The sequence below is a fragment of the Condylura cristata genome, unplaced genomic scaffold (genome assembly GCF_000260355.1).
Source record: "Condylura cristata isolate star-nosed mole 26May11 unplaced genomic scaffold, ConCri1.0 scaffold00040, whole genome shotgun sequence".
Lineage (NCBI taxonomy): Eukaryota > Metazoa > Chordata > Mammalia > Eulipotyphla > Talpidae > Condylura > Condylura cristata.
The window spans coordinates 4,333,596-4,359,327 of NW_004567141.1; the positions used below are offsets into that span (position 1 = coordinate 4,333,596).

Sequence of the window (25,732 nt, forward strand, 5' to 3'; positions counted from 1 at the left end):
CAGCCCACCTCGGGGCAGCAGGAGCCCCCGCCCCGGACCGTACCACCCCAGCGCAGGGACCGACGTGGAGGGGCGCGCGCGGAAGGGGGCGCGCGCCCGGGAGGCCCGGAACCAGGGGTTCGGTAGCGGGCAGCCGGGCTGGCCTCCGCCTGGCCCCCTGTGCAGATACGGTCATCCCAGCAGGAAGAGGGCCCGACCGCCCCACCCAGCCTCGCGTCCCCGACCAAAGGCTGGGCTGCCCGCTGGCTACCGCCAGCCCTATCCCGACCTGGCCCGAGTGAGGCCAGGTGCGTCCGGCCTCGCTGGGCGGATGGCCTGCGGGTAACAATAGGCAACGACAGGACTAAAAGAACGAGGTAGAAGAAATATGAACTTTAATGAAGATTATTTCCCTTTGGTATAAGTGAGACCCGTGAAAACATTAAAACAACAACAAAAAGAGGGCAGACAAGGATTAAGACAATCAACTCTCCCTTATCCTTAAGGCTTGAAGACAGAGCAGGGCCGGCTCCTCTGTCACCATAGCCACGTCAGACCTAGCAAAGGAGACCTAGCATAGGCCTTGCCCCAAAGAAAGTATTCAGCAACTGCAGGTCTCTTGTTTCCCCGGTGTGAAACTAACAAGCATTCAGCCAAAACTGCCTCCCCAGCATCAGGCCCAAGGTTTCCTAGCCTAGCTCATAATTAACTGCTCTTGACCTTCGGTCCCTCGCAGAAGATAATGCTGCCAGACCCAACTGCCTCAAAGGCTGGAGTGAGGGAAATGCCAGTAGTTGTAAAAGGGCTTTGAAAAATCAAAAAGTGACATAGAAAAGGAATTGACTATTACCATTTTGTGCTCAAGAATAAGCCATGGAAAACAAATTGGGAAAGTCAATCTACAGCCCTAAAACATATGCAAATAAAACAATAAATGCAGTTCCAAATCTACTGATGATATCTGGGGATTGTCTACTGCTGTAGAGTCTCAAGGCCCCTGTTCCTGCCACCACAAAATCCACCTGAGTGTTAACAGTTTAGGAGGCCCTAATGTAGTCACATATACCCACCCCCACCACCCCAACGGGGGAGGCAGAATGGAGGCTACAGGAGGAAGGGCTGCACTTTGGCTGTAGAGTATAACATGCATGCAACGTGGGAGGGGTGGGGCTTATGAAATGTATATACAGACCCCTTAGGTGAGGGGTCCCGGCCAGGAGGCACTGAGCAAGAAAGGGGTCCATCTCCCCCCTGGCCGGGAGGGGGGCTCCAAGGCAGTCTCTAGAGGTTGCATATACCTAGAGAGAGAGAACAGCTGCCACTCCTGCCTTTGCTCTTCCAATCTAAACTGGAAGGGGTGCTGAACAAGGAGAGAACAGGGTCCCAGAAGACAAAGTGTCAACACCCCTATCCTTGACCTCAGGGGCCTGAGAACTCTTTGCATAAAATATCTTCAGACCTAGGAGATGGTCAAAGGCACAAAGTTTAAACACTGGGACAGAGGACTGCTGAGAGGAGTCTGGGGTACCCTGAGCCCTGGGGTAGACCCATGGTGTAATTCCTTCCCCCTTCCCTGGAAAGACAATTGTCCCTTTGGGTCTATCACCACAGGACATTTTCCACTGGAAGGAGGCACCCTGCTCAGGCCTCAAGCACCCACCCTCTGGAGGAAGGAGGTATCATGTTGGCACATGAAAGACCCAGGGAAGGGGCCACTCTCTACATTAATACTTTGGTGAGGTTTGGGGAGAAGCAGAATCCTACTCCAGACACCTGATTCAAACTCTGTCACTCAGCTGGATGCTGAAAACCCTGTGTCCACACTACTCCCCCAGGAACTACACAAGACCACACCCACACCACCCCCAGGTAGGTCCTGAGTGAGAGACAGACAGAGAGGTGGAGGGCATCTTCTAGGAGAGGTCACAGTTTCCGCTCCACAGGCTGCTGTAGACACAGTTCGCTGCCCGCAGAGATGATGGGCAAGTGATTGTCCATATGGTAGCTGATGAGGTGACTGACACTGTCAAAGCGACGATCCTTAGTCCTAACCTGGAAAGTAGAAGAGAGGGTCATTCAGGCAGAGTCAAATAAGACTCCTCCCTCAAGGTTGAAAAACCTGGACAATTCAAAAGGGTTGAAAAAGGAGGAAAAGACATTTAGAGTACAAGAGTTATTTGTCCTGGCCCAGGCTTCCCTACTCTGAGAAGTCAGAACAGCCATGAGGAACATGGGCAGGTAAGTGAACTGGGAAAAAGCAAAGAGGACTCAACCCACAAATCATGATGCTAAGGAATCTACTCCCTTGACCTGAAAGAGGCAACATGTCTCAGAAGGGGGCACAAGGTACAAAGAAGATCTGGAAAGGAGGCTGGGATTGCTGCAGAGAAGATCCCAAAGTGATGCGAGCTAGGGGGGCAGTCAGAGGAGAAAGGCCAACGCGCTGGGTGTCCGTCTGGAGGAGCTGCAGGGGAGACTGGGGAGCTTCTGGACTCTGTCCAACCATCCGACGACACTGAGCATCACCTCTCTCCAAAGCCATTCCCTCCACTGCCATCTCCTCTGAACACTCTTACTCTGATGGAAATTAAGATCTGGGGATTTAAGGACTAGCCAGAACTAAAGGGAACACAGCTCAGGCTCAGGGATACAAGAACCACCCGACCTCTCTGGAGCGGGAACCGGAGAAGGGGAGGCTCCAACAGCAGTGCCCAGTGGGGAGCTCTAGCGAACAATGAGGGAAGGGAGGCGCAATAGGTCCTTCCTGCCACTCCCACCCAAATCTCTGCCTTACTTACCACACCCTCAGGGTCCACCAGGAGCAAGTGCTTGGGCTGCCCACTCTGCAAGCCGGTGAGCACATACTGGCCAGGCGTAGTCGTGCTTTCCCGCACCAGGAAGTCCCCATTGAGCTGCAGCAGGGCCTCTGCTTCTCGCCGGCTCAGCTTCCCATGGAACCAGGGCTCCCCTCGGAGCTGCTCAGCCATGGCCACCGACTGTGCAGGTGGAGGCATCCGAAGGGCATCTTCAAAGGGCTCTAAGGTTTCAGAGAGAGGGCTGGGAGAGGCAGCTGGCACAACACATGCCCAAGACCCAGACCTTCAGGGAGGAGAAGCCAACAAGGCAGGAACAGAAAGGCAGGACAAGAGAAGCCAAGTGGGAAGACAGATGCAGGAAGGAGAGAGGAGCACTCACTCATGTCAAACAGGTCTCGGGGTGCACTGCCATTAATAGCAGGATTGGGGGGCCCAGTGCCAGCCCCGGCTTGCCGGGCCTTGTCTAGGTTCTGGACGTTGACATAGGAAGGGTCATCAAAGAGCTCTCTGCCTGCTGAGGAAAGAGAAGCTTTACAGTGAGTCTGCTTCCTGGGCCAGACTCACCCTTTTCAGCTCCCTTTATACCTGGGCAGGGTAGTGGAGGTGGCACTTGTTTGCGAACTTCTGGGTCTCCCCCAACAGGCTGCCCCACAGGCTGCAGGGATGAAAACAAGGTGAAACCAAAGACCTAACCAGATATCCCCAACCCGGGGCCCAGCCTATCTCCATCCCAGCAACATACCAGCGTAGCTCCTAGGTGATTTGCCGTCTGGGAATTGGGCTGAGTGGGTCGAGCAGCCCCCAGGGGAGGGCCTTCCCGAAGCCTCATATCCACCACCCCTCCAAGAGGAGGTTCCTTCCCGGGGAAGTCATTATAGTACTGGTGGTCAGGCGGCTCTTCATCTTCTTCATCCCAAGCTGAGCCATCAAAGCCAGCCATCCTGAGAGGGGCAGAAGAGTGAGAGTGAGAGTGGGGGGAAGGAGGGGAATAGAACAGTGGCCACAGATTGGGGGTTTCCTACAGATGAAGCTGACGTTGGTGTTTTATATACATAAATCATTTCATCCTGGCAAGCCTGTAAGATAGGTATTCATTCATTTCCAATCTTATAGATGAGAGTCAGAGGTGAAAAGATGAGCCTAAGATTTCGCAAATAAAGGGAGGTGGAGCTGAGATGTAAACTGAGATTTTACTTTAAAATTTATGTCCTTGATCACTATACTGTACCCCAAGAGAAAGGGAAAGCAGTAAGTTACAGGAAATATGGTGCTCTGGGATATTTTAACCTCCTGCAAATGCTCAACACAGACTGGTCTGAGGTGGGAACGGTAGGTATCTAAGGAAAGAGACCTCCTCCTCCCTCACCCAAGTTCTTGTTGACTTGCAGGGGCAGGAAAACAAAGAACCAAGGATGGAGAAACTGGCCTAAAAGTGGAATAGGCTAGAAAAAGAGGTGGTGAGAACAAGAAAATGCAGCCAGTCAGGGAACAGCTGAGGAATGGGGGGCCAGAACGAAAGCTCCCACACAAACAAGAGGAAGAATGGGCCCTGAAACAGGCAGGGCCTCAAACAACTTTGTAATGGTCACAGGAAATTTAAGAATAGCAGGAAGCAGGAAGCAGGGGCACCCAGGTCATTTTCTCTTCTCAACTTCTGAATTCAAGTGTAGGGAGAACAGAGCAATGTTCCCAATTCCTGTCTGGGGCCCAAGAGCTGCCCACAAACTCTCCTCAGCTGCTCACCTGTCATGGGGGGTGACCAGTTTGGGCGGGTTCCTGAGGTATTGTTTGAAACGCAGCTCGAAGGCCTGGCCAATGGTGCTGATGACATCCTGGGCAAGCCCTTCGGGACACTCCAGGATGTGGCAGGCTGGGGGTACAGTAGAGGATGTCAGTGATCTCTGAGGTGGGCTTGCTGGGGGGCAGTGCAAACAGGGACCTTCATCCTCCTCAGTAGCTCCCCAAGTCCTGGCTCACCTGCCTCATGGACAGTCAGCCCCACCCCATGCTCCCCACCATGCCTCACCTCTCTGATTCACCGGGTCTTTGGCAACATAGGCGACATATTCAGCTGTGTCCTGAGGTGGAGAGAGTCAGAAGAGGTTAGTTAGCTAAATTTTATAGCTCCACTGCACACCTGACCCCTAGACCTTTTCAGATGTCACCTCAATCCTAGCACATTCACATCTCTAGCTAGTGACTTTCCAATCCTCTAGTCCCTTCCTTTCCCCTCCCACTATCTCTGCTCTGTTCCCCAACTCACCGGGTCCCCGCCGGACGCAAAGGAGATAGATTGCATATGGTGGTTGGCGATGATCTGAAGGTTAGATGGGCCAGAGAAAGAAGAGAATTAAACACGTGTCAGGCAGCCTCGGGGTGCCATCCAAGTGCTCCCCACCCCCAGCCCAGGCCAGCGGAGGCCCAGTTTCATCCTTGTAACTTCTTTCAAGTCCTCCTCATTTCCGCCTTCACTCCTGTCCTGCTACACCCAAGTGCTCTCTCCTAGTTTACTGCCCTCAACCCCGTGCCCACTTGGTCCTCCATCAGCGTTTCTGGCCCCAAACCCAACCAACCTGTTTGCAGTCTGCGGCCATGAGGTTGAGGCTGCTGGTGGAGACAGTGAGAGTGATTGGCATTCCAGCAAATTTCAGGTTACTCCTCCCCAAAATGGAGCTGAGTGGACGGCTACAGGGCTAGGGAAGAGCCCAAGGGTCTCAGAAGCTGGGCTCCCAACACTGGGCACCCACCACACTTCTGCCTCTGGCCTTCTTCCCACATGCCCCATGCTTGCCTTCCCCCTGCTCCTCCACATCTCCCAGCAGCAGCCCTGGCCCCATGGACCCCCAGTACCTTTCTCCTCCTTGTCGCCCCCTTAGCACCTGGCACAGCCTCACACACCAGACTGATGGCCTCCCTGGAGAAAGACAGCATTCAGGCCCGTAGCCTACCTCCCACTTGGCTGGGGGAGGGGAAGGCAGGCCAGACACGCGGGGCACTCCATGCTCTTTGTCATGGCGGATTGAATTAAGGGCCTTTAATATTTGATGACACTGAGAGGCCGCTTCCTGGATGACTAGTTAGAGCCTCAATGGGTGTGGCCCCACCCCCTCCTAACTACCAAATGTCCCATTCCCTTCCCAAAGGCAGAAGCAACCTCCCATCTACCCCATTTTCTACTCAAGCTCCAGCCACCAGCTGCCTCCGCCACCTCCCTCCTCTCCCCCCCACCCCCCCAGCTCTCAGGGCTGGAAAAGGAGAATCCAGGTCAGAGTTGCCTCTTTTCATTCAGACCTTAGACTTTCTTCCCAAACTTTCTTTTAATCACCTTCACCACCCAAAGAAAAGCCATCACGAGTACTCCACTGAGACCATCCCGCTGCCCTGCCTCCCCTCATTAATCAATTCCAGGACTGCCACCCTCTACCCCTCAACTAACCTGGTGACCTGTGTCCGGGTGTTGAAGTCCAGGGCACGCATTGACTGCAGGACCTCCACACAGCCCATGTACTGTGGGGACAAGTGAAGGGTAACAAGTCAGCTGCCTCCCACAACCCCGTCCCAAAGGGCCCCTGAATTGCCCCCTGCATGGTCCCTAAGGAAAATAAGGATAAAGTTCTGCCCACTGCCCACGCTCTATCCCACAAGGTACAACAGGGTACAAGGAGAAAAGGAAAGGGCAAGCCAGGAGGAGGACCTCATGCATCTGGGGAGAACATGGAGGGGGCTGACAGGCATTGGGTGGAATAAAGTGACATCCCGAGAAAGGGGAGGAGACGGAGACCTGCGGGAGCCTGCGTGTGTGTGTGTGTGTGTGTGTGTGTGTGCACGCATGTGTGTATGGGTGTGTGAAGAGTCACTCATTCCCACATTTCCTAAGGGCCACTGTGCTGGGTATTGTGCTAATAATAAGCAAGGCAGGGTGGGGGTGGGGAGCCATAAGAAGGGAAGAGGCCACACACCCAGAGGCAAGGAAAGGTTTAGGAAACAGGATGCTGAAACCAGTGAGTTGCTAGGGAAGAGCAGGGAAAGAGACACCCCAGCAAAGCTGGAACAGTAGAGGTACTAGGAGATCTGGGAGAGAGTGGGAGGGAGGATGTTCACTCACCCGAACCAAGTAGGAAACCCCGGGTCCCATGACTTTGTCGTTGGGATGCAGCCAGCCCCGCGTGGGCTTATTGACAAAGCTCCCGTGGCGGGTCCACTCCTCGCCCCCCAGCTGGCCCCCTTCCACCCGAGTCCTGCGCCCGCCGCCTCCACTCAGCTTGTTCATGTCCTGGAGGAGGGGCAGGGGGCCTGAGTCCGGCAAGGCTGCTCCTATGGTCCCCTCCCCATCCTCAGCTGCCCTTCCTGGCTCCCCTTTCGGGCCAGAGCGCCCCCCAGCTGGGTTGGCTAGCTTCAGGTTGCTCATCCGGGGGAAGAAGGAGCACAAGGTGGTGGGGCTGTTGTCCCCAGGCAGAGGTGGCAGGATGGGCCCCAGGGATGAGGCTGAGGGGGACGGTAGCTCCTCCGGTGGAGTGGACCCTGAAGCCCCCTCCTCCAGCGATGACAGAGACTCATTCCGGAGTGGGTTGTACTTGGGCTTGGGTGGCAGGAGATCCATGGCTGGAGTGAGAAGGAGGTTGCTGCCCAGCCTGGCCCCCCTGCCAGTCTGAGGGCAAGGGGGCCAGGCAGGGGGCATCCCCAGGCCCTTAGCCTAACCTGACCGCCAAGGCCCTGGAATCTCAGGAGTTTTGGGGAGGGAGCGGGACAAGTAGTTCCCACTCCCTCAGCTCAGGCCCAGACAGTTTCAGGACCCATCCCTGCCCAACCCAGCGTGGAGTCTCTTCTCAGGCGGAGAGGAGAACAGGCAGGACTAGAGCTGCCTGGCTCCTCCCCTGGGGGCGGGGAGCCAAAGAGAAAGACCAATGGTGAGGACAGTGCTGACTCACAGGCTCCGAGGGGCTGAGCCTCCACCTCTGACCGGACACCGGACTCTAGCAGGGGTGGAGCCTCTCCACACCCCCAGCCCCAATATAAACAGTTAGTGATCCTGGAAGGGGGTAGGTCAGGATGGGAAGGAGGGAGGGACAGAAATGGGAAGGAAAGGAGGATGATAAGATGAGGACTGGATCAATCCAAACCGGATATGGGCAGGCCAAAGAGAGCAGGAAGCTGGAGGGGAGTAGGGGGGATAGGGGAGGAAACAGAGGCAGCTGGGGATGGAAAAGGGAGGAGGATCCCTGAACTCAGCATTTCCCTTCCAGTCCTGGCAGAATACTCAAATTCCTCCCTTCTCCAGCCCCAGCCACCACACTCCCACACCAGACTGGGGGTGGTGGCCCCAGGGAGCCTGGGCCATTAGCGTCCACAGCCACAACAGCTGTGGACTAGAGCTAAAGAAATGGGGAAAGGAAGTGGTCCCAGTGGATGCAGAGAAAAGCCAAGGAAAAAGCTGGTGAAGTAAGGAGGACACAGTCCAACCTGGGTGAGCATGAGGGAGCAGAAGCTGAAGCTGAAGCTGTGAAAGCCTTATTCTCCACAGTTGGCATCATCATGCCAAGGAACAATGGACATGGCCAAGCACGGTTCTATCCCCCCGTCCATGGGCCTAGTAGTAAAGAAAGCTGTCCAGGGTAGAAATGGAAGGCCAGGTTGCTAATACTAAGTCATTTCTTTGGCCCTGCCAAGCATGCTCATACCCTCCTCTTGCTGAGAGACTGGGAAAATGCAGTGGCCACCACAGAGCACACAAGGGGTGAATGTGGCTAGAGGAGGGGGGAAAGTAAAGCAGTTCTCTCAGAGAAGTGAAGGATACAAGCCTTGAAAGATTAGAGGAGGTAGGAGACAAATCCATGTGAAGTACAGGAAAAAGGGGTGCCAAAAGATGGACATAGGAAACAGTTCCTAACCCATTCTTTCCACCCACAGCTTTCTGCCACCGTTCTGCTTGATAAAGTCATAGAAGATAAAAGTGACCAAAAAGAAGTTGTAAAATACATGCTTCCCCCCCCACACACACACCTAGGAGTTACCCACAAAATAACCATATGGTTACAATGATTAACAAAACCGCCAGTCGGGGCCTCCCTGGAAGCTCAAGGGGCTTAGTCTCAGCACTATGAAGCTGTCCACAGCCACTGCAGCAAAGCTCAACCCAAGGCCAGGGAGCTGACCCATATGGCGCAGCAGACCTCTCCAGTCCAATCTACTGCTCCCCTCAGCAGTGTATTCCAGTGGATCTGCCTGTTCTGCTACCTACTCTGCCTCTGGTGAACCCTCTTAAACCTTCCCAACCCCCCTCCCCCCAGCCTTTGGACTACACCCCATCTCACATGTATAAATAATAAATCTTTTTTTAAAAGACAGCACTTAAAATATGTTAGATACTGTGCTAAATAAATTCTTTCATCTCTTTTTTTAAAAAGATGTATTTACTTATGCATACAAGAACTGGGGTACAGGCCAGAGGTGTGGAGTGAGGGGATCCACCAGAGACAAAGAGGGGAGGAGCACAGGCAGAAATACACTGCTGAGAGGAGCAGCGAGAAAGACAGGTCTGCTACACCCTGTGGGTCAGCTCCCTGGCTGTGGATGGAGCTCATGCTATAGTATCTGCTAACAGCTTCATAGTTCTTAACCACTTGCACCACCTGGGAGGCCTTCTCTTCTTAATCCTCATCCCAGGAGAGCTTTGTCACTCCCTCCATACACCACTACAAATATGGATTCTACTACTGCTTCCTAAGGCCTTACCTCAAAGAATGAGAGGATTCTACGGTAGCCTCATATCCCCAGAACACATCATGATTTCATCTTTAGAGATAGGCCCTTAGTGGGAGCCTGCAGAATCCAGCAGGGACTGACCAACAGGTGTGGACATTTGGAAGCAAGAGGAAGTAGAACTGTATAGAAAGAAAGGACATCACCTACAGGTGACTGGATGTTGAGAAGAGACTGCATGTGGCTTCTCAGCCCTTAGGGAGGAGGCAAGAATAGCGGGAAGTAGCAGGAAATGGCAAAGCCTCAGGAATGTTTCCAAAAGGGAAGGCTGGGCTAGTGGAACCAGGAGGAATGCCCAGCGGAAAAGTCTAGTTGGGGGAGGAGTGCTGGGGGCCCAAAAAAAGCCATTAAAAAGTAAAACAACAGAAAGGCACTAGCCTACACGCATTCTAAGCCACCATTTTCTGGTGAGAGAAAGCTCTTGCTCCCATAACACCCACATGACACACACTAACAAATCCAGGGCCTTACCACCTCTCAAGGGGCAGGTATGAGATGTAACAGTTGTTTCTGGGATATAGTCAGTCCAGGGAAAGGAATCTCTGGGAGTGTGGCTGGGTATCTATGAGCAAGTCTTTCTCCCACTTTCGTACCAAATCCTAATTCCAGCCCATTGGTAAATCCACCTTTAGAAAAGGATAAAGGGAAAGAAAGGGGCTGCCTCTAATCTCTCACCCCTCAGGGCCACAGCTGGGACTTTTGACTATTCTACCCGTGGAGCATGAGTGATCAGGAAAATTGGGCCCAGGACCCAATAAAGAAAAAAGAACAGAAAAACGTAAGCATGTGCAGTTTACGAGATGGAAGACAAAATCTGGAAGGGGAAGACCAGAGCCCGAGAGGGATAAAGCTCTTGGGGGGCAGGGGGTGTGGTCCCCTAGGACGCGTGCGTCAGAGGCTTCTAGGTGGCGAGGCTCCAGGACCACCAGACGTGGGTTAAGGAAGAGGCGGGGCCTCTATAGGGGCGGGGTCCGGTAGAGGCGGGGCTTCACAAATTCGAATAGTTCTTTGAGGGGCAGGGCTCTCCCAGGCTGGGAGACAGGCTTTTACACAGTCAAGTTAGCGGACAGTTGTCGCGAACAGGCGCAATTTCGGAGCATTGGAAGGGCATAGGATTTCCAGTAGTAGGGCTGGAAAGCGTTTTTGGGGGTGGGGCTTCCAGGGAAACTAGGGGACAGGGTGGAGTCGAGGACCAGAAATAAAAAACAAGTGGGGGTTCGGGGAGCCCCTGCAGTTGGGAGGTGGGACTTCCGGAGAGGGGTCTCAGGGGGCGGGACTTTTAGGCGAAGACCGGAAGTAGGGTCCCGGGAGAGGGGTTCCGGGGTGAAAGAGTGGATCGCCTAAGGGGAAAAAAAGCCCACTCACCAGGGCCTCATGGAGTCTCCGAACCGCACCGCGGGACGATTTGGTTCCGAATCAAGTCACTGCCTCCTTAGTTCGCCGCTCCAACTTTCTCCTCGGGCCCAGCCTCCCTGGAGAAACTTTATTGCACTCACTTCCGGCCTCACTAACCCCTGACCCTCTACCTCACCGTCCCTCCTTTCCCCCAGCCCACTTTTCCCTAATCAGCCAGTGGCAACGCGAGAACGCGCACGGGAGCAGAGCTAGCCAGTAAGAGGCCTCGGTTTTACCTACGCTCCTTCTTGAGCAACGTAAGAACTACTCTCCAATGAGGGCTCGAAATGTCGGAAATATTAACCAATCGGAGGCTTGAACAAGGAGATGTCCCGCCTTAGGCCAAAGGAACCAATAGTGAATGCAGGCGGTGTGTTTGAAAGCGAGGCCAAAGAGGGTGGGAGCGCGTGCTTCTGGGAGTTGCTTGGAGGTTGGCGGTGCAGGGCCGACGGTCCTAAGAGTGATCATGTCCCACAAACAAATTTACTATTCGGACAAGTACGACGACGAGGAGTTCGAGTACCGGTTAGTGCCGGCGCGGGGGCCGTAACGAGTTCGCGAGCTTTGACAAGTGAGGCAACGAGGAGTTATTAACTAGGACTGAAACTACAGAATCAGCGCATGCGCGCGAGATAAACCCGACGGGTGTGCTGTTGAGGGGCGTGAGGCGCACGCGCGAAGGCGGTGGCCAGGATTGCCAAATAATAAAATAGTGAATTTGGAGTAAAACTGGGAGGAGGGATAAGTGGGCGTAGCTACAGTATTTGCGAGTTGACCACCTTCACTCTAGCGTGGTGGTAAATCATTCTCCCAACTTTATTGCGCAACTTGGACTTGTATTCTCAAAACTGCTCATATCACAGCAACACCATAGAACCATCGAGTCTACTGGGAAAAGGTGACAGTGGCAGAGGTGGAATTTTCTGCTCGTTCTCAATGAGACGAGTTCTGAACACCTGCGTTGCTTATTCGTGGTGTGGGAAGGGGCGTGGTGTGGGGCTTGTTTTTGGAAGTGGGTTCGGGTAATAGGAGTAGAGTGAAATTAGCCAGAACTTTTGAGAAAAGACTTAACATCAACCCAGTATGTTCGTACTTAGGAAGCAATTAAGAGTGCATGGGTTTCAGGTGTTCTGCTAAAATTAACGGGGATAGGCCATGGTCTGCTTTCAACAAATCTGTTAATATGTGAAAGTAATGACAGGCTTGAAGTGGTAGATAACCATAAGAGAGATATGCACGATATAATGGGAGCACATAATACTTGCCAAGGATGGTGAAGAAAGGAACTCTTCTGGGTTTGCATTTGATAAATCCTAAATCCATAATTCTGGACTGGAAAATTAGGAAACAAAGAATTATACGAATGCTGGCATTCCATGAATATGTATCAAATGCTTAAATAATTAAAACAACTCCGTAGTTGTATCTCGTTTTCTCAGTTGAAGAAAATAAAATGGAAACTTGCTATTCTTGTGCAAGTCTCTAGAGAATTCGGTGGGTGTTGATAAGTATATATGCATCTTTATGCAAGGTTCTTGGGAAAAGACCCCAAACTTGGGCCCAGTTTAACTTTCTCTTTCCCAGCTGTTTTTCTGTACCTCTAAATTAAGCTAACTAAAGCAGTATGCTTATAACGTCTTTGTGAGGCCAGGGAGAAGCCATTGTTTTCCTTCCCCGGAAGATTGTCTTGACCATGGCATTTAGTTTAGTTTTGTCTAAGTATTAAAACCAAACTTTGTGCCAGGGGCTTATTGGAATGTAATCTATTTTCAGACACTTAGACAGGAATGATCTCTTTGGGAAATCCTGTTACTGGCACAGAGAGGGCTACATTTAGTACATTTTCTTCGTACCTGAAGAAGCCTATCTGGGTTAGCTTGATTCAAGTCGGAGTTACTTCTTTGCCATGAAAGGAGACATATCTTTGGTTAGAAAGTGTGAAGTCTTCATCGTACATCCTTTCAGAGGTAGGAAAATGAGATTCAGAGAATAGATCTTAAAAGATAACGTTTACATTTCATCCTTTGTGGTAGCTCTTCCACACAGCGCATCTATGGCTCTCTTGCACAAATTACTTCTCTCCTGCCTAACCAGTCCTTTAGTTATTAACTCTGTGCTGTGAAGCTCCCTTTAAAGTTGCTTTAGAGTAATCAACTAGAGACTAAGCTCCAGGAAGGCAGAGGCAAGAATGTATCAACAGTGCCTGCAATTTAGGTTCCCCTTCTTAAATCATTAAGTTGTACTTTTTCATGATTTATTTTTGAGAGGATTTACGTAAGTTGGCCTGTATTCCCAGTTGCCTCTATCCCACAATAAGATTATATAAACTCCTTGACATCAGAAACTGATTTTTCTCTCACTTCTTGTGCAGGCACTTGTCTAACAGACTGCTATCCAGTACTGACACAAATTTCCCACCTTCTCCTGTTTCTGTTACAGGCATGTCATGTTGCCCAAGGATATAGCCAAGCTGGTCCCTAAAACCCATTTGATGTCTGAATCTGAATGGAGGAATCTTGGTGTTCAGCAGAGTCAGGGATGGGTCCATTATATGATCCATGAACCAGGTCAGTGCAATGGTGGAAGTCAGCTATGTAGGTCTGCTTCACTGGGGCAATAAAGGGATAAGGTTGATAACCCAAAGAAATAGGGTGAAGTGAGACTAGTTTATTGGTTTCTCGTATGACCAATCTAGAGAAATGGAGTGACCAGAAATAAGAATACAAGTATCTAAGTATCTGGAATATTAAGGGACAGACTCACACTGGGAAACCTCCTTTAATCTCTAGCTCAGTCAGGGTTCTTTTTTTTTTTTTAATACCATGTACATGTGGTAGTGGTTTTCGCCTCTACTTCATTCTCCATCAGAAAACAAATTATTGGATGTGTTCCAGATAAGCCAAGAAAATATTTTTCTTGATAAGACTAGGCACCAGACGCCAAGCGGTGAGGCAGAACTAATAAAGGGCACCCAGGGACTGTACAAACATAACAAAAAAAACCCTGAAGTTAAGAGTTCTGGGTGAGTTTCTAAGGCCATGTGCTTAGATCTCAATTTAGTTATAAAGATCTGAGTGGGTGATATCTGGGAGGTGGAGGTGGGATACACTGTAGATTGTACACAGAATGAAATGGTGTGAGCTTGCCTCTTAGATGTCACTCATTCTTTCAGAACCACACATCTTGCTGTTCCGGCGGCCTCTGCCTAAGAAGCCAAAGAAATGAAGTTGGGGAGCCACTTTTCAGCCTCAAGCTTTACACAGCTGTCCTCACTTACTAACATCTTTCTGATAACATTACTGTGCCTTGTTTCTCACTTTGATATGTAAAGGATGTTCATTAACACTGAGTGTGCTGGTGACTGCTTTACTGCTTGAGCAGAGCCACCAGCATCACGGCCCAGCCAGATCAGTGTTCCTGGGCTACAGTCTCAGCTGAGTGTGACCCCATAAGTCATGGTGAGGAAGCATCTGAGACCAAGTATCTGTTACAGGGATTGTGTAAACTTGCTGTCTTGTTTTTTCCTGCCAGGTATTATAAGTATGATGATTTATGTTTCATTGTGTTGGAAATTCCATTTTATTCAAGAAATTGTTCCATATTGAAAGCCTTGATTAAAGAGGAGGTTTTTATAATCGAAGTCTCCGTAACAATTTTCCCCTCTCCAATGAGCATCACATTACATATCATGGTCGAATTATATGCCCTTGTATTAGATAATGAACTTCAGCTTCTACTGATAATGAGGCAATGCTTGGGTAACATTTCATCAATCATTATTGGTTTTTAATCTACTTTAAAGCAGACTTGCTATCAGATACCTACTGAAATATATTTTACTCCATTAACCTGAGACAGAAATTATATAGGGACAACAACTCATCAAAACAAAGGAACTACTTCCTATAGTTAGGTATGGTGCTAATGGGCTTGGTATTTGAAGGGTACTGAGGATGACGAGTAAAGGCTGTCAGCAGGAGACTGCTGGTACACCCCACTTCCTGCCTGGCCTAAGACTAAAGCATAGCTTTGACCTGTTCGCTGCACATTGGTTAGAGGTATTTCCAGTGGTCCTTGAGTTAACTGAGCATTGGAATTACCTGGTAGCTTTGAAAGTACTGATGCCTAAATTGTTCCTAGAAAAGCTGACTTAACTGATCAGCGGTGTGGCTTGGTTGTGGAAGAATGCAGCCTTGTTTTGCAGGTAATTACATAGAATTAACCTTTGAGAAAACAGGTGTAAACTGTAGCTGTGTGAAAGAACACTCTTTAAGAGTCGCATCTCTTTAAGAGTCGCATACTCTTTTTAAGAGGATAATATTGAGGGAGCTGAATCTCCCCTCTTCTCCCTGTCTTCGATCCATTTATTCTTTCTCAAGTGTGGCCCCTGGAAATTTGTGTCAATCCTTAGGCTCCACCTAGCCCTATGGAATCTGAAGCTGAGGGGTGGGTCTTTTTACTTTTTTTTTTTTTTTTTAAGATTTATTCATCTGTGCATACAGAACTGGGGCACAGGCCAGAGGCTCAGGGGCGGTGAGAGGCCTCACCAAAGACAGAGCGAGGAGCAGAACAGGCAGATCGACGAAGTACACTGCTGAGGGGAGCAGCGGGTGGGTCAGGATAGGTCTGCCATGCCATGTGGTCACCTCCAGGGCAGGCGGGAAACGAACTCATGCGGAAGCGGCTTTAAAATCTCAGTGCTGTGCTCCAACCCGCTGTGCCACCAGGGAGGGGCCGGTCTTTCTCCATTTTAATGACTATACATGTGGTCCTGGTTACACTCAAGCTTGAGAATCCACTGATTTGAAGCTGACCCACAGCAGATGTTTTGGATTTTATTTGGAGTATTGGGAGTAGAGGGCAAATATCACCATTCCTAATACAAATAATGGAACATATGACATGTCATTAGGCAAAAGAGACTATTATTTTGCCTTTTTTTTTTTTTTTTTGAGCAGAGTTTTAACTGAAACACAGGACTTACACTTGAAAAAAAATTATCTGGAAGCCTGGCTCTATCATTCACTTTGTTTCGTGGTTGCTTGGTATTCCTTCAACCATTCAGAGCCTGTTGTCTATCTTTAAGACAGACAGCATATCTACCATTAAAAAAAAAAAAAAGCTTTATTTATTTTACACATATAAGAGCAGGGGTATAGGCCAGAGGTGTGGGGAGAGGGTGAGAGGATTCACCAGAGACAGGGTGGGGAGCAGTGGATAAGACAGGAGAGGTCTGCTGTGCCATGTGGGTCAGCTACCTGGCCAGGGACCTAACTCCTGCTGCAGTGGCTACGGACAGCTTGGTAGCTGCAACTTAACCTCTGAGCCACCAAGGAGGCCTGAATCTATCATCTTAAAGGATTTTTAGGAGTAAAATGAAACCCACTGTGGATCAGCAGTCCTCCAAGTGAAGAAGGTTAGACCTTTTCTACAGAAAACAGACACACCACATCAGCATGACATGAACTTATTAAAGACAGGTCTCAGGGCTCACACAAACTACCTGAATCAGTTACATTTAATAAGCATATGAAGTAAGTCCCAGATGATTATTATGAACCAAAGGCACCTGAAAGGAGGGGGTCTTGAGAGCTAGGATGATGTGAAAACAAAGTGCATACATAGCGCTCCCTAGTTGATACCCTAACTTGTACAGAACTAATCAAGAAAGTGATGTTTAAAATAAGCGCCTTAGAGGGCAAGCCTTTTTTGTCAAAATAATTAGCTTTATCGCTTATTGTAGAGACAAAGTTCCAAACACGAAGTGTTCACCTCCTAAATCTCCCTGACTGGCAATGCTGCAATTATTCTTGGTGTTTCCTCAATTTATAGCTACCATCTAAAGTCCCTATTGGCGCCAGCCTCAGCCCCGACCCCTAGCCAAGATGTCATGGTTAACCAAAGCAGATGGCAAGTGCATACAAGCATTTAATAAAAAACGGAAATTTGAATCAAATGTCACTTCTAGTGACAAGCTGGAGAAGTGCACCACCAAAGGCAGCTCCTGCCACGCCCCAGACCTAAAGTGGTCCGCCCTAGGGCGAGAAGCCCCGCCCCTGTGAACCTAGGGCCGGCCCCCACGTTTCCGGTGAAGGATGACCACGTGGTTGTCTCCAATAACAACCTAGCACTGCTCCCGCCTTCTAGCTAAAGCTCTCGAGCGACAGTGGACTACACCAATAGATCCTTAGAGGTAGTGTGAGCGACAGCCAAAGTGACCAACTAATATGAGGTAAGTGTAATTCTAAGGCGGGACTCTGAGTACGGAAGCTGCCCCGGGACATGGTGAAAGGAGAGGGAAAGACTCCGTGAAGGGGCAAATGAGACAGGTGAGAATCTGGAAGAACTCAATAACCTGGTGGGGAAAGCTACGATTCCGGGATAGAAAAGGTGCAAGAGTCTGTAAAATAAAAGACGCTGAATTCTGGTCCGGGGTGGAGGGAAGGAACTTATTTAAAGGGGCCAAGGCCCTGAATGAGAGACATTTAAAGGGACAGTTGCCCCAAAGAGACGTTTAAAGGAGCAGATGCCCAAGATAGAGCAGACATTAGAGGAACGGAGCTTGGCAGGCAGAATGCAACTAATGTGGCAGGTGAGCAGGGGAGCACGAGATTTAAGGAGACTAGAACCAAACTGTGGAGACATTGTAAAAGGCATGGGTCCGGGTTTGAGAACACAATTTATTAAAGAGATAGTGAGAAAGCATTTGCTTGTCAAGGGCTTGGTTAGGAAGAACATCCACCCCTGCTCTTCTCTTCCCCATTTCTGAATTCCCATTTCTTGGCTCCTTGGATTCCCTGTTCCCAGGCTATGGTCTCCAGTGTCCTGTAGACCTGGCGGGAGCTCCATGGTTTCGACCCCTACTTGGGGGTTTAGGTGGCTACTGGAGGGCCTTGCAGAGGGGCAGAGAATGCAGGACCATGGCATCTAGGGCCTCTGAGCCTCTTCCAAGGCGCAGTGTGACAGCCGGCATCATCATTGTTGGAGATGAGATCCTCAAGGTGTGTCTGGGACGGAGGAGGGAGGAGGGAGGAGGGTGTGGCTTTATCCTATCCTAGTTCTCAGGGAGGGTAACCAGGGTGGGAGCTACCTTCCTGCTGTAGGGTCTTGGAGTGAGTCCAGCATAACAGAGGAAAGTGCCCTTCATTTTTTCAACTATTTTGAAAAACTTGTAACAGTATTGTAGGAGGAGGAGGAAGGGCTTTACAGAAATGACAAAGTGTGCAGCTGAAAAGAAAGTAGAATGTGAGTATTACTTTAAGTGTTCATTCCAGTCTATTTGGAAAACGACTCAAGGCTTTCAACAGAATGGATAAAGTGAGATAGAAAGTGCTAGTAGGGAGAAATCCTTCTGCATGATCACGTAGGTCTTACCAGAGGACATGGTAGGCATCAGATTCATTATAGTAATTATTTTTTAGATTGATTTTATTTATGCATACAAGAACTGGGAGGTGTAGGCCAGAGGGTAAGAGGATTCACTAGAGACAGAGTAGAAAGCAGAACAGGAAGATCTAGTGAGATACACTGCTGAGGGGAGCAGCGGGTGAGACAGGAGAGGTCTCCTGTGCCATGGGGGTTAGCACCCTGGCAGGGGAAGGAACTTATGACCCAGTGGCTGGTGGCAGTGGTTGGCAATAGCTTGATAGCACTGACTTTAACCCCTCTGCCACCAGGGATCCCCATCGTAGTAATAATTGACCTCTCTTTTTGAGTGCTTATTAGGGCCTGGCAGTGTGCTTTTCTTTTTATCACATGTGTGATTTTTCTAACAACCCCAAGAGGTTGGTACTTATGTAATAAATCTCAGTTAATGGATTACGGACTAGAACTAAGAGAGGTTAAGAAACTTGCCCATGGGTTACACAGCTAGGAAAAGTAGAGACAGGATTCCAACAAGATTCTTACTCCAAACTAACCCTTAACCACTAAATCCTCTGTAGAGATGTAGAAGGAGATGGAGATAGAAAAGAAGATTGGATACTCATCATAGCCTGATACATGGCTTCAAATATTCTGCAAAGGAATTTGAACTTTATACTGTATCTGGTTGGAAACAACAAATAGCTTTTGAGCCCAATAGTGATGCAATCACAGCAAAACATTAGGAAGGTTATTCAGGAGCTAGAGGCTGGGAGCCTGGCCAACAGGCTGGCACCACTGTCCAGGTGAAAGGTGCCAAGGATCTGCTTGGTGGCAGTAAGGACAGAGAGAAGAGACATTTCAGGAGTAGTTGACAGGATGAAGGGCCTGACTAACTGCAGACAGTATCTGGGAATGCCATTGACCAAAGTGACAACAGCCAGGGGTACAGTGAAGATGCTCTGTCAGCACTTAGAGCCATGGGACAGAATTCTCAGGGTTGGTGAAGTGGATGAGTTGTCTATGTCGGATTGATCATTGACTCCATAGTAAGCACAGATGAAGTCAAGAATCCAAAACAAATCACTCCCTGACTCCATTCAATGGTCTTTCCACTCTTGTGCCCAGTCCAAACTTCGTGGCAACCAGACCTGGTGCCCCCATAAAGCAGAGAGCCCTGCCATCTTGCAGGTCGTGCCCTTCATCCCCACAGCATTGAAACTCTCGCCTTCCTCATCCTCAACCCTCCAGGGACACACTCAGGACACCAACACCTACTTTCTGTGTCGGACACTGCGCTCTTTGGGGGTCCAGGTGTGCCGAGTCTCTGTTGTACCTGACGAAGTGGCCACCATTGCAGCTGAGGTCAACTCTTTCTCCAGCCGCTTCACTCATGTCCTCACAGCAGGGGGCATTGGCCCCACTCATGATGATGTAACCTTTGAAGCAGTAGCACAGGCCTTTGGAGATGAGCTGAAGCCACACCCTGAACTAGAAGCAGCCATCAAAGCCCTCGGAGGTAAGGGCTGGGAGAAGCTATCAATGGTACCGTCCTCTGCCCGCCTGCATTATGGTACAGATCCTCACACTGGTCACACCTTCAGATACCCACTGGTCTCTGTCCGAAACGTCTACCTCTTCCCAGGTATCCCAGAGCTGCTGCGGCGGGTGCTGGGGGGCCTCAAGGGTCTATTCCTAAATAAAGATGTTCAGTTTCACTTGCGAGAGCTATATGTGGCAGCTGACGAGGCCTCTATCGCCCCCATTCTGGCTGAGGCCCAGGCCCGCTTTGGACGCAGGCTTAGTCTGGGTTCCTACCCTGACTGGGGCAGCAACTACTATAAGGTGAAGCTGACACTGGACTCAGAAGAAGAAGGACCCGTGGAGGAATGCCTGGCCTACCTGACCGCCCGTCTGCCCCAGGGATCCCTGGTCCCCTATGTGTCCAACGCCGTGGAGCATGCCAGTGAAGCCGTATACAGACTCACCAAATCAGGTAGGGGTCCGCTGCCAAGGGGCAGGACATGCCAGACCATCAGTGCCACCCAGGTCCCAGAAACACAGGTGCTATTGGAGCCTTCTGCAAAGGCAGGAGAAGGTAGAAGATAGCTACAGCTGATTCATTCATTCTTTCAGTAAATACTGATTGCATGCCTCCTTTCACCAGCTCTGCCTAACAGGACAGCTGTCTGTCCCACTCGTATGGACCAACAGCTTCACAGGAAAAATACTCATTAAACATCGCCTTCATGCAGGCAATGTCAGTGACAATGATAAGGAAGATTTGGCCAGACCGGGAAGTAGACAAGTACACAGAGTATGTGAGCCTGGAAGAAAGCAGTGTGTGATTTAGGGGAATGGAAAGAAGCCAAAATCCCTGAAAGAAGAGGGAGCTGAGGTGTGTGCTGAGTGATAGGCAGGGGACATCTGCACAGCCCAGCAGGTGGCACAGAACGGCCAGGCTTTATCCCGGCAAGAGATCAAACACTAGACAGACAGGAACATCAGGGAGCTATCTTTTTTTTTTTTAAGATTTATTTATTTATACATACAAGAACTGGGGTACAGGCCAGAGTGCAGGGGCTGAGAGGATTCACCAGAGACAGAGTAGGGAGCATCAGGTGAGACATGAGAGGTCTGCCGCACCACGTGGGTCAGCTCCCTGGCCGGGGATCCAACTTGTGCTGTGGTGGCTGCAGAGAGCTTCATGGTGCTGTGCTTTAACCCCTTGCCCCACCAGGGAGGCCCCAGGAAGCTATCATGAAGGATGGTCAGCAAAGGCCCTGCTGCCTTGATGGTCACGTGTCTCTGTCTAAAGTCCTTCCATACCCTCCTGGCAGGGTCTTCTCTGGGAGACAAGGTGGCAGGCGCCCTGCAGACCATTGAGGCCGCTCTTGCTCGGTACAAGCTCAGCCAACTCTGTGTGGGTTTCAATGGGGGCAAGGACTGCACTGCCCTCCTGCACCTCTTCCATGCAGCTGTGCAGAGGTGAGCTCCCCAGAAGCAGGGCCCAAGGCTTCCTGTGAAGGAAGGGAAGGGGGTACCTGGGTCACGTAGGAGGGAGGCAACTGCGGTCACCTCTCACCGTGTTTATTGAGCATCCACCACATGCCTGGCCCTGGATGTAGGTGTGCAGGCCACCCTCCCTGACCACAGGGAGGCCACAGTCCTGCTAGGTAGGTGGGATTTACATGTCGAAACAGGTGTATGCACCACACTAGAGAAGTGACACATCAGAGCGGGTTTCCCAAAGGAAGTAGGTTCTGATGAATGAGAAAAGACAAGAAAAGGGGAAAGGGGAGTGCCCTCGTCCCAAGGGCCGATGAGAACAGTGCCAGCCCTCAGAGCACCTTTCCCTGCCAGAACTAGTGAGCCTATGGATTCTTCCCCTCCCTAGGAAATACCCTGATGCCCGAGACCCTCTTCAGATCCTGCATATCCGCAGCATTTCACCTTTCCCTGAGCTGGAGCAGTTCCTACAGGACACCATCAAGAGGTACCCGGCACCTGGGGATGTGGGCTTCAGAAGGGGCTGGCCGGGCCCACTCCTGACCCTCTCCTGGCTTCCTCCTCAGATACAGTTTGCAGGTACTGGAGGCAGAAGGTGACATGAAGCAGGCCCTGAGTGAGCTGCAGACACAGCATCCCCAGCTAGAGGCTGTCCTCATGGGTACCCGGCGCACCGACCCCTACTCCTGTAGCCTCTGTCCATTCAGCCCCACTGACCCCGGCTGGCCGTCCTTCATGCGCATCAACCCACTGCTGGTAATGGCCAAGAGGATGTATTGCCTTCAGCCTCACGTCCCCTGCCAGTCACTGCATCCTGGCTTGGGGGTAGGGGAGTTTGGATGGGGCTTGTATGAAAGGGCCCCATCTTCCCAGGAAGCCCATGCTGTTTGTTCATTTGTTCATGGTAGCCATGGGCCACTTACTTACACTAAATTATGATTCATTAAATTGAAATACAAATTACGAAAAGCCAGTAAATTGTATACCTTAAAAATTGAACTTGATGATATGTGAATTAGATCTCAGTGTTTTAAATTAAAGACAGTTAAGACTCGGTTCTTCAGTTGCATTCACCACATCTTAGGTGGCCACTGTGCAAAACGTCACAGACAGAACAACTCCATCAGCTCTAGGCAGCTCTGGCTCTCACACACAGCTCACTGTAGTGGAGGGTGTATTAGGAGGAGGACAGGACGAAGTCTTTCCCTTTCTCATTGCTTTGCCTGTGCAGAGCAAGATGTACCAAAGAATTGCGCAGCAGACCATCTGTGAGGCCCAGGGGGCAGAAGAGCCGTGAATGGACCCCTCCTGGGCAACGGGAGGTAGGTGTGGGAGGGGGAACACTTGTGACACTTCTGTGACTCTGACCTTCCAGGACTGGACCTACAGAGACATCTGGGACTTTCTCCGCCAACTCTATGTCCCATACTGTATCCTGTATGACCGAGGGTAAGAGTGCTTTAGGGCACAAAATGGTGAGGGGGACACACGAGGATGCTGGGACTGGGAGAGCCCACCCCACCACACTTGCCCTTCAGTCTCCCCACCTCCATTCTCTTGGCTCCAGGTACACATCCCTGGGAAGCCGGGAGGACACAGTGCGGAACCCAGCCCTGAAGAGCTTGAGTCCCGGGGGACGGCCCACTTACCGGCCAGCCTACTTACTTGAAAATGAAGATGAGGAGCGCAACTCCCGCATGTGACCTACTCCTGTCCACTCCAGGAGGGAAGGGAGCCGTCCTGGGCTGTAACTAGTCAATAAACTCCCTCCTGTGCCTGTTGCTCTGGCTCTGTCTTCCTGCTCCAGGGGATGGGAAAAGCAGAAGTAGGCCAGGCTTGCCAGCTCTGAGCTGGCCCCACTCATCTAAAGGATCTGGGATGGGTGGAACAGGCTGGACAGGAGCTCTCGGGGCTGAGTCTAGAGGTCATCAGCAGGCGCGTACCAGGGTGCAGGAGAAGGGAGCAGCCAAGCTGGGCGTCCGAGGCTTTGAAGCCCTGGGGAAGTGAACTGGGCTGGAAAATGGAGGCGCATTGGTGAGCAAGAGCAAGAGGTGAGATGGCTGGAAGTACCTACCACCAGGAGCTTGTGCTGTCTCTGGCTGTGAGGGAAAGTGAAGAGTCCATCCTGCTGGCTGCTCGTGTCCCTGCCAGTTGCACTCTGAAAAGGCCTCTGGCCCCTGTGGCCTCACAGGAGCCACTCTATGGAGAATGAAAGCTGGAGTGGTCGGGCCCTCCTCCTAGCCCCAGCCCTCCATCTCCGTTCACAGGGGCTGAGTCAGCCCATTCTGGGGCCCAGAACCTTTCTATCCAGAACCCTGGAGAGACACAGGGCCTCTGCCCTAGTCATGAGGTCTGAGGGGGGCGGAGGCAATTGAGAAAAGCTACTGGGGGTGGCCACATAGCCTGTCTCTTGCCACCTTTGTTCCGACTAGAGACGGGCTGGTGGGCTGGGGATGAGCACAGGCAGGCCCAGGGCTTTCAAGACCCTCAGACACAGGAGAGCCATGTAGAAGTCTGGTGTCTTCTGTTCAGTTTCCCACTCTAACAAGGGCCTCACAGAAGACCCTACCCAAGCTGGATCCCCCAGCCCGCTCACTGGGAAGAAGCTGGCTTTTCCACCTTCCCCACTCCAACCCAGGCACAGTGAGTCAGGAAAACTGGCTTTCCTTTCAGTTCCATCCAAGATGCTCTCCTTTCCTCCCTGCAGGGTCTGCAGCCTCCCTAAGACCTTTCAGGGTTGGCCTTTTCTGATTCCCTTTTAGACATGTAGAGCTTTTAGCCTCAAGCCCTATTTATTATACAGGTCAGTGACTCTCAAACACAGATACTAGGAGGCAGCCCACTTCTGGCACTAAGAGGCTAAAGTAAGATCAACCATCTGGGCTGGGGGGCTTGCTGTTCTCTGGCATGCAGAGCATCGGGCCTGCCTGCCAGGTCTCAGTGGGGTCCTAGCCAGCAGGCCCAGCCTCTCCCTCCCAGAGGTCCACCAGATTGGGAGCTGCAAAGGAGGCCCAGCAATGAGGCAGTGCTAACAGATGGCACAGTCTCAAAGTGGGAACCACACTTTACTCATCTGGCTCATTCTTGGTCAAACACAGCTGGCTCAGGAGTTCTTGACTGGGTGGCAGGTGGATCCTAGAGAAGAAACCGGGAAGCTGAGGCAGATTTTGCCATAGAAGCTGCAACCATGTCTACTGTTTGTCCTCCCTTGCCCACCTGAGTAATGCCAGCCATGGTGCCAGCAGGGGGGCATCCATGCTGCCCTTTAATACAGCAGCTCTGATACACCAGCAGCAGAGAAGGATGTAGACGACTTCCTGCGGGGTCTAATGCAGGCCCTCCGCTCTATGCCCATGTTCATGACAGGCACCTGGAACCCAGCTTTTTGCTGGGCCCACAGAGAGAGAAGGGCAGGGCCTGGGTTAGGGGGTATGTCCTGGACCGCATGCGGACAGCAATTCTGAGGGTGTGGGAGCCACCCCCAGTAGTTTTTCTCAATTGCCCCCGCCCCCCTCAGACCTCATGACTAGGGCAGAGGTCCTGTGTCTCTCCAGGGTTCTGGATAGAAAGGTTCTGGGCCCCAGAATGGGCTGACTCAGCCCCTGTGAACGGAGATGGAGGGCTGGGGCTAGGAGGAGGGCCCGACCACTCCAGCTTTCATTCTCCATAGAGTGGCTCCTGTGAGGCCACAGGGGCCCGAGGCCTTTTCAGAGTGCAGCTGGCAGGGACACGAGCAGCCAGCAGGATGGATTCTTCACTTTCCCTCACAGCCAGAGACAGCACAAGCTCCTGGTGGTAGGTACTTCCAGCCATTTCACTGCTTTGCTCTTGCTCACCAATGTGCCCAGACACAGCTCCCCAAAACCTCAGAGGTACCAAACATGTTCCAAGTGGCCCCGGGATCTCCCTCAGCACACTCTGGCTTCTCTTGGGACCCACTTATTGCCCTCTTCTTTCTCCCTGGGGAACCAGCCTGGAGATGGAGTTTAGGGCCCGCCTGCCACTCCCAGGAACTGGTGCTTCCTCAGCCTCCTTAGTTAACTACTTTTTTTTTTTTTTTTAAGATTTATTTATTTGTGCATACAGAACTGGGGTGCAGGCCAGAGGATCAGGGGCGGCGAGAGGCTTCACCAGAGACAGAGGGGGGAACAGAACAGGCAGATCGGTGAGGGGAGCAGCGGGCAGGCCAGGAGAGGTCTGCCACGCCATGTGGTCACCTCTGGGGCAGGCGGGAATCGAACTCATGCTGCAGCAGCTTTAGCTTCTCAGTGCTGTGCTTTAACCCACTGTGCCACCAGGGAGGGCCAGTTAACTACTTTTTCCTCTGGGCTTCTTTTCTTTGTTTCTGTAAAGATAATAAACTAGCTTCACACTAGTAAAGAATTCCTATGGTAAAAAGTAAGCCTCCCTTA

The 25,732-nt window shown here is 51.1% G+C and overlaps 3 protein-coding genes across 8 annotated transcripts; 2 read left to right on the forward strand and 1 right to left on the reverse strand.

Annotated features, from left to right (window-relative positions):
- Positions 1-352: 352 nt before the first annotated feature.
- Positions 353-11,148, reverse strand: SHC1 (SHC (Src homology 2 domain containing) transforming protein 1). 5 transcript variants are annotated; one of them, XM_012733375.1, is made up of 14 exons: positions 10,920-11,075; positions 9,528-9,676; positions 6,901-7,068; positions 6,232-6,302; positions 5,646-5,709; positions 5,369-5,488; positions 5,059-5,112; positions 4,822-4,873; positions 4,539-4,665; positions 3,538-3,736; positions 3,381-3,450; positions 3,175-3,309; positions 2,778-3,016; positions 353-2,031 (listed from the first exon to the last, which is right to left on the reverse strand). In XM_012733375.1, the coding sequence occupies exons 3-14, from the start codon at positions 7,063-7,065 to the stop codon at positions 1,903-1,905; spliced, it is 1,425 nt and encodes a 474-aa protein (XP_012588829.1). In that variant the 5' UTR covers positions 7,066-7,068; positions 9,528-9,676; positions 10,920-11,075; the 3' UTR covers positions 353-1,902. The 5 variants fall into 5 exon arrangements, with proteins under 5 accessions (XP_012588829.1, XP_012588830.1, XP_012588827.1 ...); XM_012733376.1 differs by lacking the exon at positions 9,528-9,676 and having other exon boundaries at positions 3,175-3,306; positions 10,920-11,148; XM_012733373.1 differs by lacking the exons at positions 9,528-9,676; positions 10,920-11,075 and adding an exon at positions 7,494-8,685 and having other exon boundaries at positions 6,901-7,397.
- Positions 11,149-11,352: 204 nt separating this feature from the next.
- On the forward strand, positions 11,353-14,578 carry CKS1B (CDC28 protein kinase regulatory subunit 1B). Its single transcript, XM_004693778.2, has 3 exons — positions 11,353-11,474; positions 13,389-13,516; positions 14,122-14,578. The coding sequence occupies exons 1-3, from the start codon at positions 11,416-11,418 to the stop codon at positions 14,172-14,174; spliced, it is 240 nt and encodes a 79-aa protein (XP_004693835.1). The 5' UTR covers positions 11,353-11,415; the 3' UTR covers positions 14,175-14,578.
- A 2,645-nt stretch (positions 14,579-17,223) lies between these two features.
- Positions 17,224-23,101, forward strand: FLAD1 (flavin adenine dinucleotide synthetase 1). 2 transcript variants are annotated; one of them, XM_004693779.2, is made up of 8 exons: positions 17,224-17,278; positions 17,757-17,950; positions 19,563-20,307; positions 21,152-21,299; positions 21,709-21,807; positions 21,887-22,076; positions 22,696-22,769; positions 22,888-23,101. In XM_004693779.2, the coding sequence occupies exons 2-8, from the start codon at positions 17,870-17,872 to the stop codon at positions 23,021-23,023; spliced, it is 1,473 nt and encodes a 490-aa protein (XP_004693836.1). In that variant the 5' UTR covers positions 17,224-17,278; positions 17,757-17,869; the 3' UTR covers positions 23,024-23,101. The 2 variants fall into 2 exon arrangements, with proteins under 2 accessions (XP_004693836.1, XP_012588877.1); XM_012733423.1 differs by lacking the exon at positions 17,224-17,278 and adding an exon at positions 17,455-17,541.
- The last annotated feature ends 2,631 nt before the right edge of the window (positions 23,102-25,732 follow it).

What these genes read in the sequence shown, in the direction of transcription:
- SHC1 (XM_004693776.2), bottom strand. Translation starts at nt 7,473, where the DNA reads ATGCCCCCTGCCTGGCCCCCTTGCCCTCAGACTGGCAGGGGGGCCAGG. An exon ending in CTGGTCACCCCCCATGACAG is followed by an intron (nt 3,737 to 4,538) that starts GTGAGCAGCTGA and finishes TGCCCCTCTCAG; the next exon opens with GATGGCTGGCTTTGATGGCT. An exon ending in CCGAGACCTGTTTGACATGA is followed by an intron (nt 3,017 to 3,174) that starts GTGAGTGCTCCT and finishes CTGAAACCTTAG; the next exon opens with AGCCCTTTGAAGATGCCCTT.
- CKS1B (XM_004693778.2), top strand. Translation starts at nt 11,416, where the DNA reads ATGTCCCACAAACAAATTTACTATTCGGACAAGTACGACGACGAGGAG. An exon ending in GACGAGGAGTTCGAGTACCG is followed by an intron (nt 11,475 to 13,388) that starts GTTAGTGCCGGC and finishes TTTCTGTTACAG; the next exon opens with GCATGTCATGTTGCCCAAGG. An exon ending in TTATATGATCCATGAACCAG is followed by an intron (nt 13,517 to 14,121) that starts GTCAGTGCAATG and finishes TCATTCTTTCAG; the next exon opens with AACCACACATCTTGCTGTTC.
- FLAD1 (XM_004693779.2), top strand. Translation starts at nt 17,870, where the DNA reads ATGGCATCTAGGGCCTCTGAGCCTCTTCCAAGGCGCAGTGTGACAGCC. An exon ending in TTGGAGATGAGATCCTCAAG is followed by an intron (nt 17,951 to 19,562) that starts GTGTGTCTGGGA and finishes TCAACCCTCCAG; the next exon opens with GGACACACTCAGGACACCAA. An exon ending in ATACAGACTCACCAAATCAG is followed by an intron (nt 20,308 to 21,151) that starts GTAGGGGTCCGC and finishes CCCTCCTGGCAG; the next exon opens with GGTCTTCTCTGGGAGACAAG.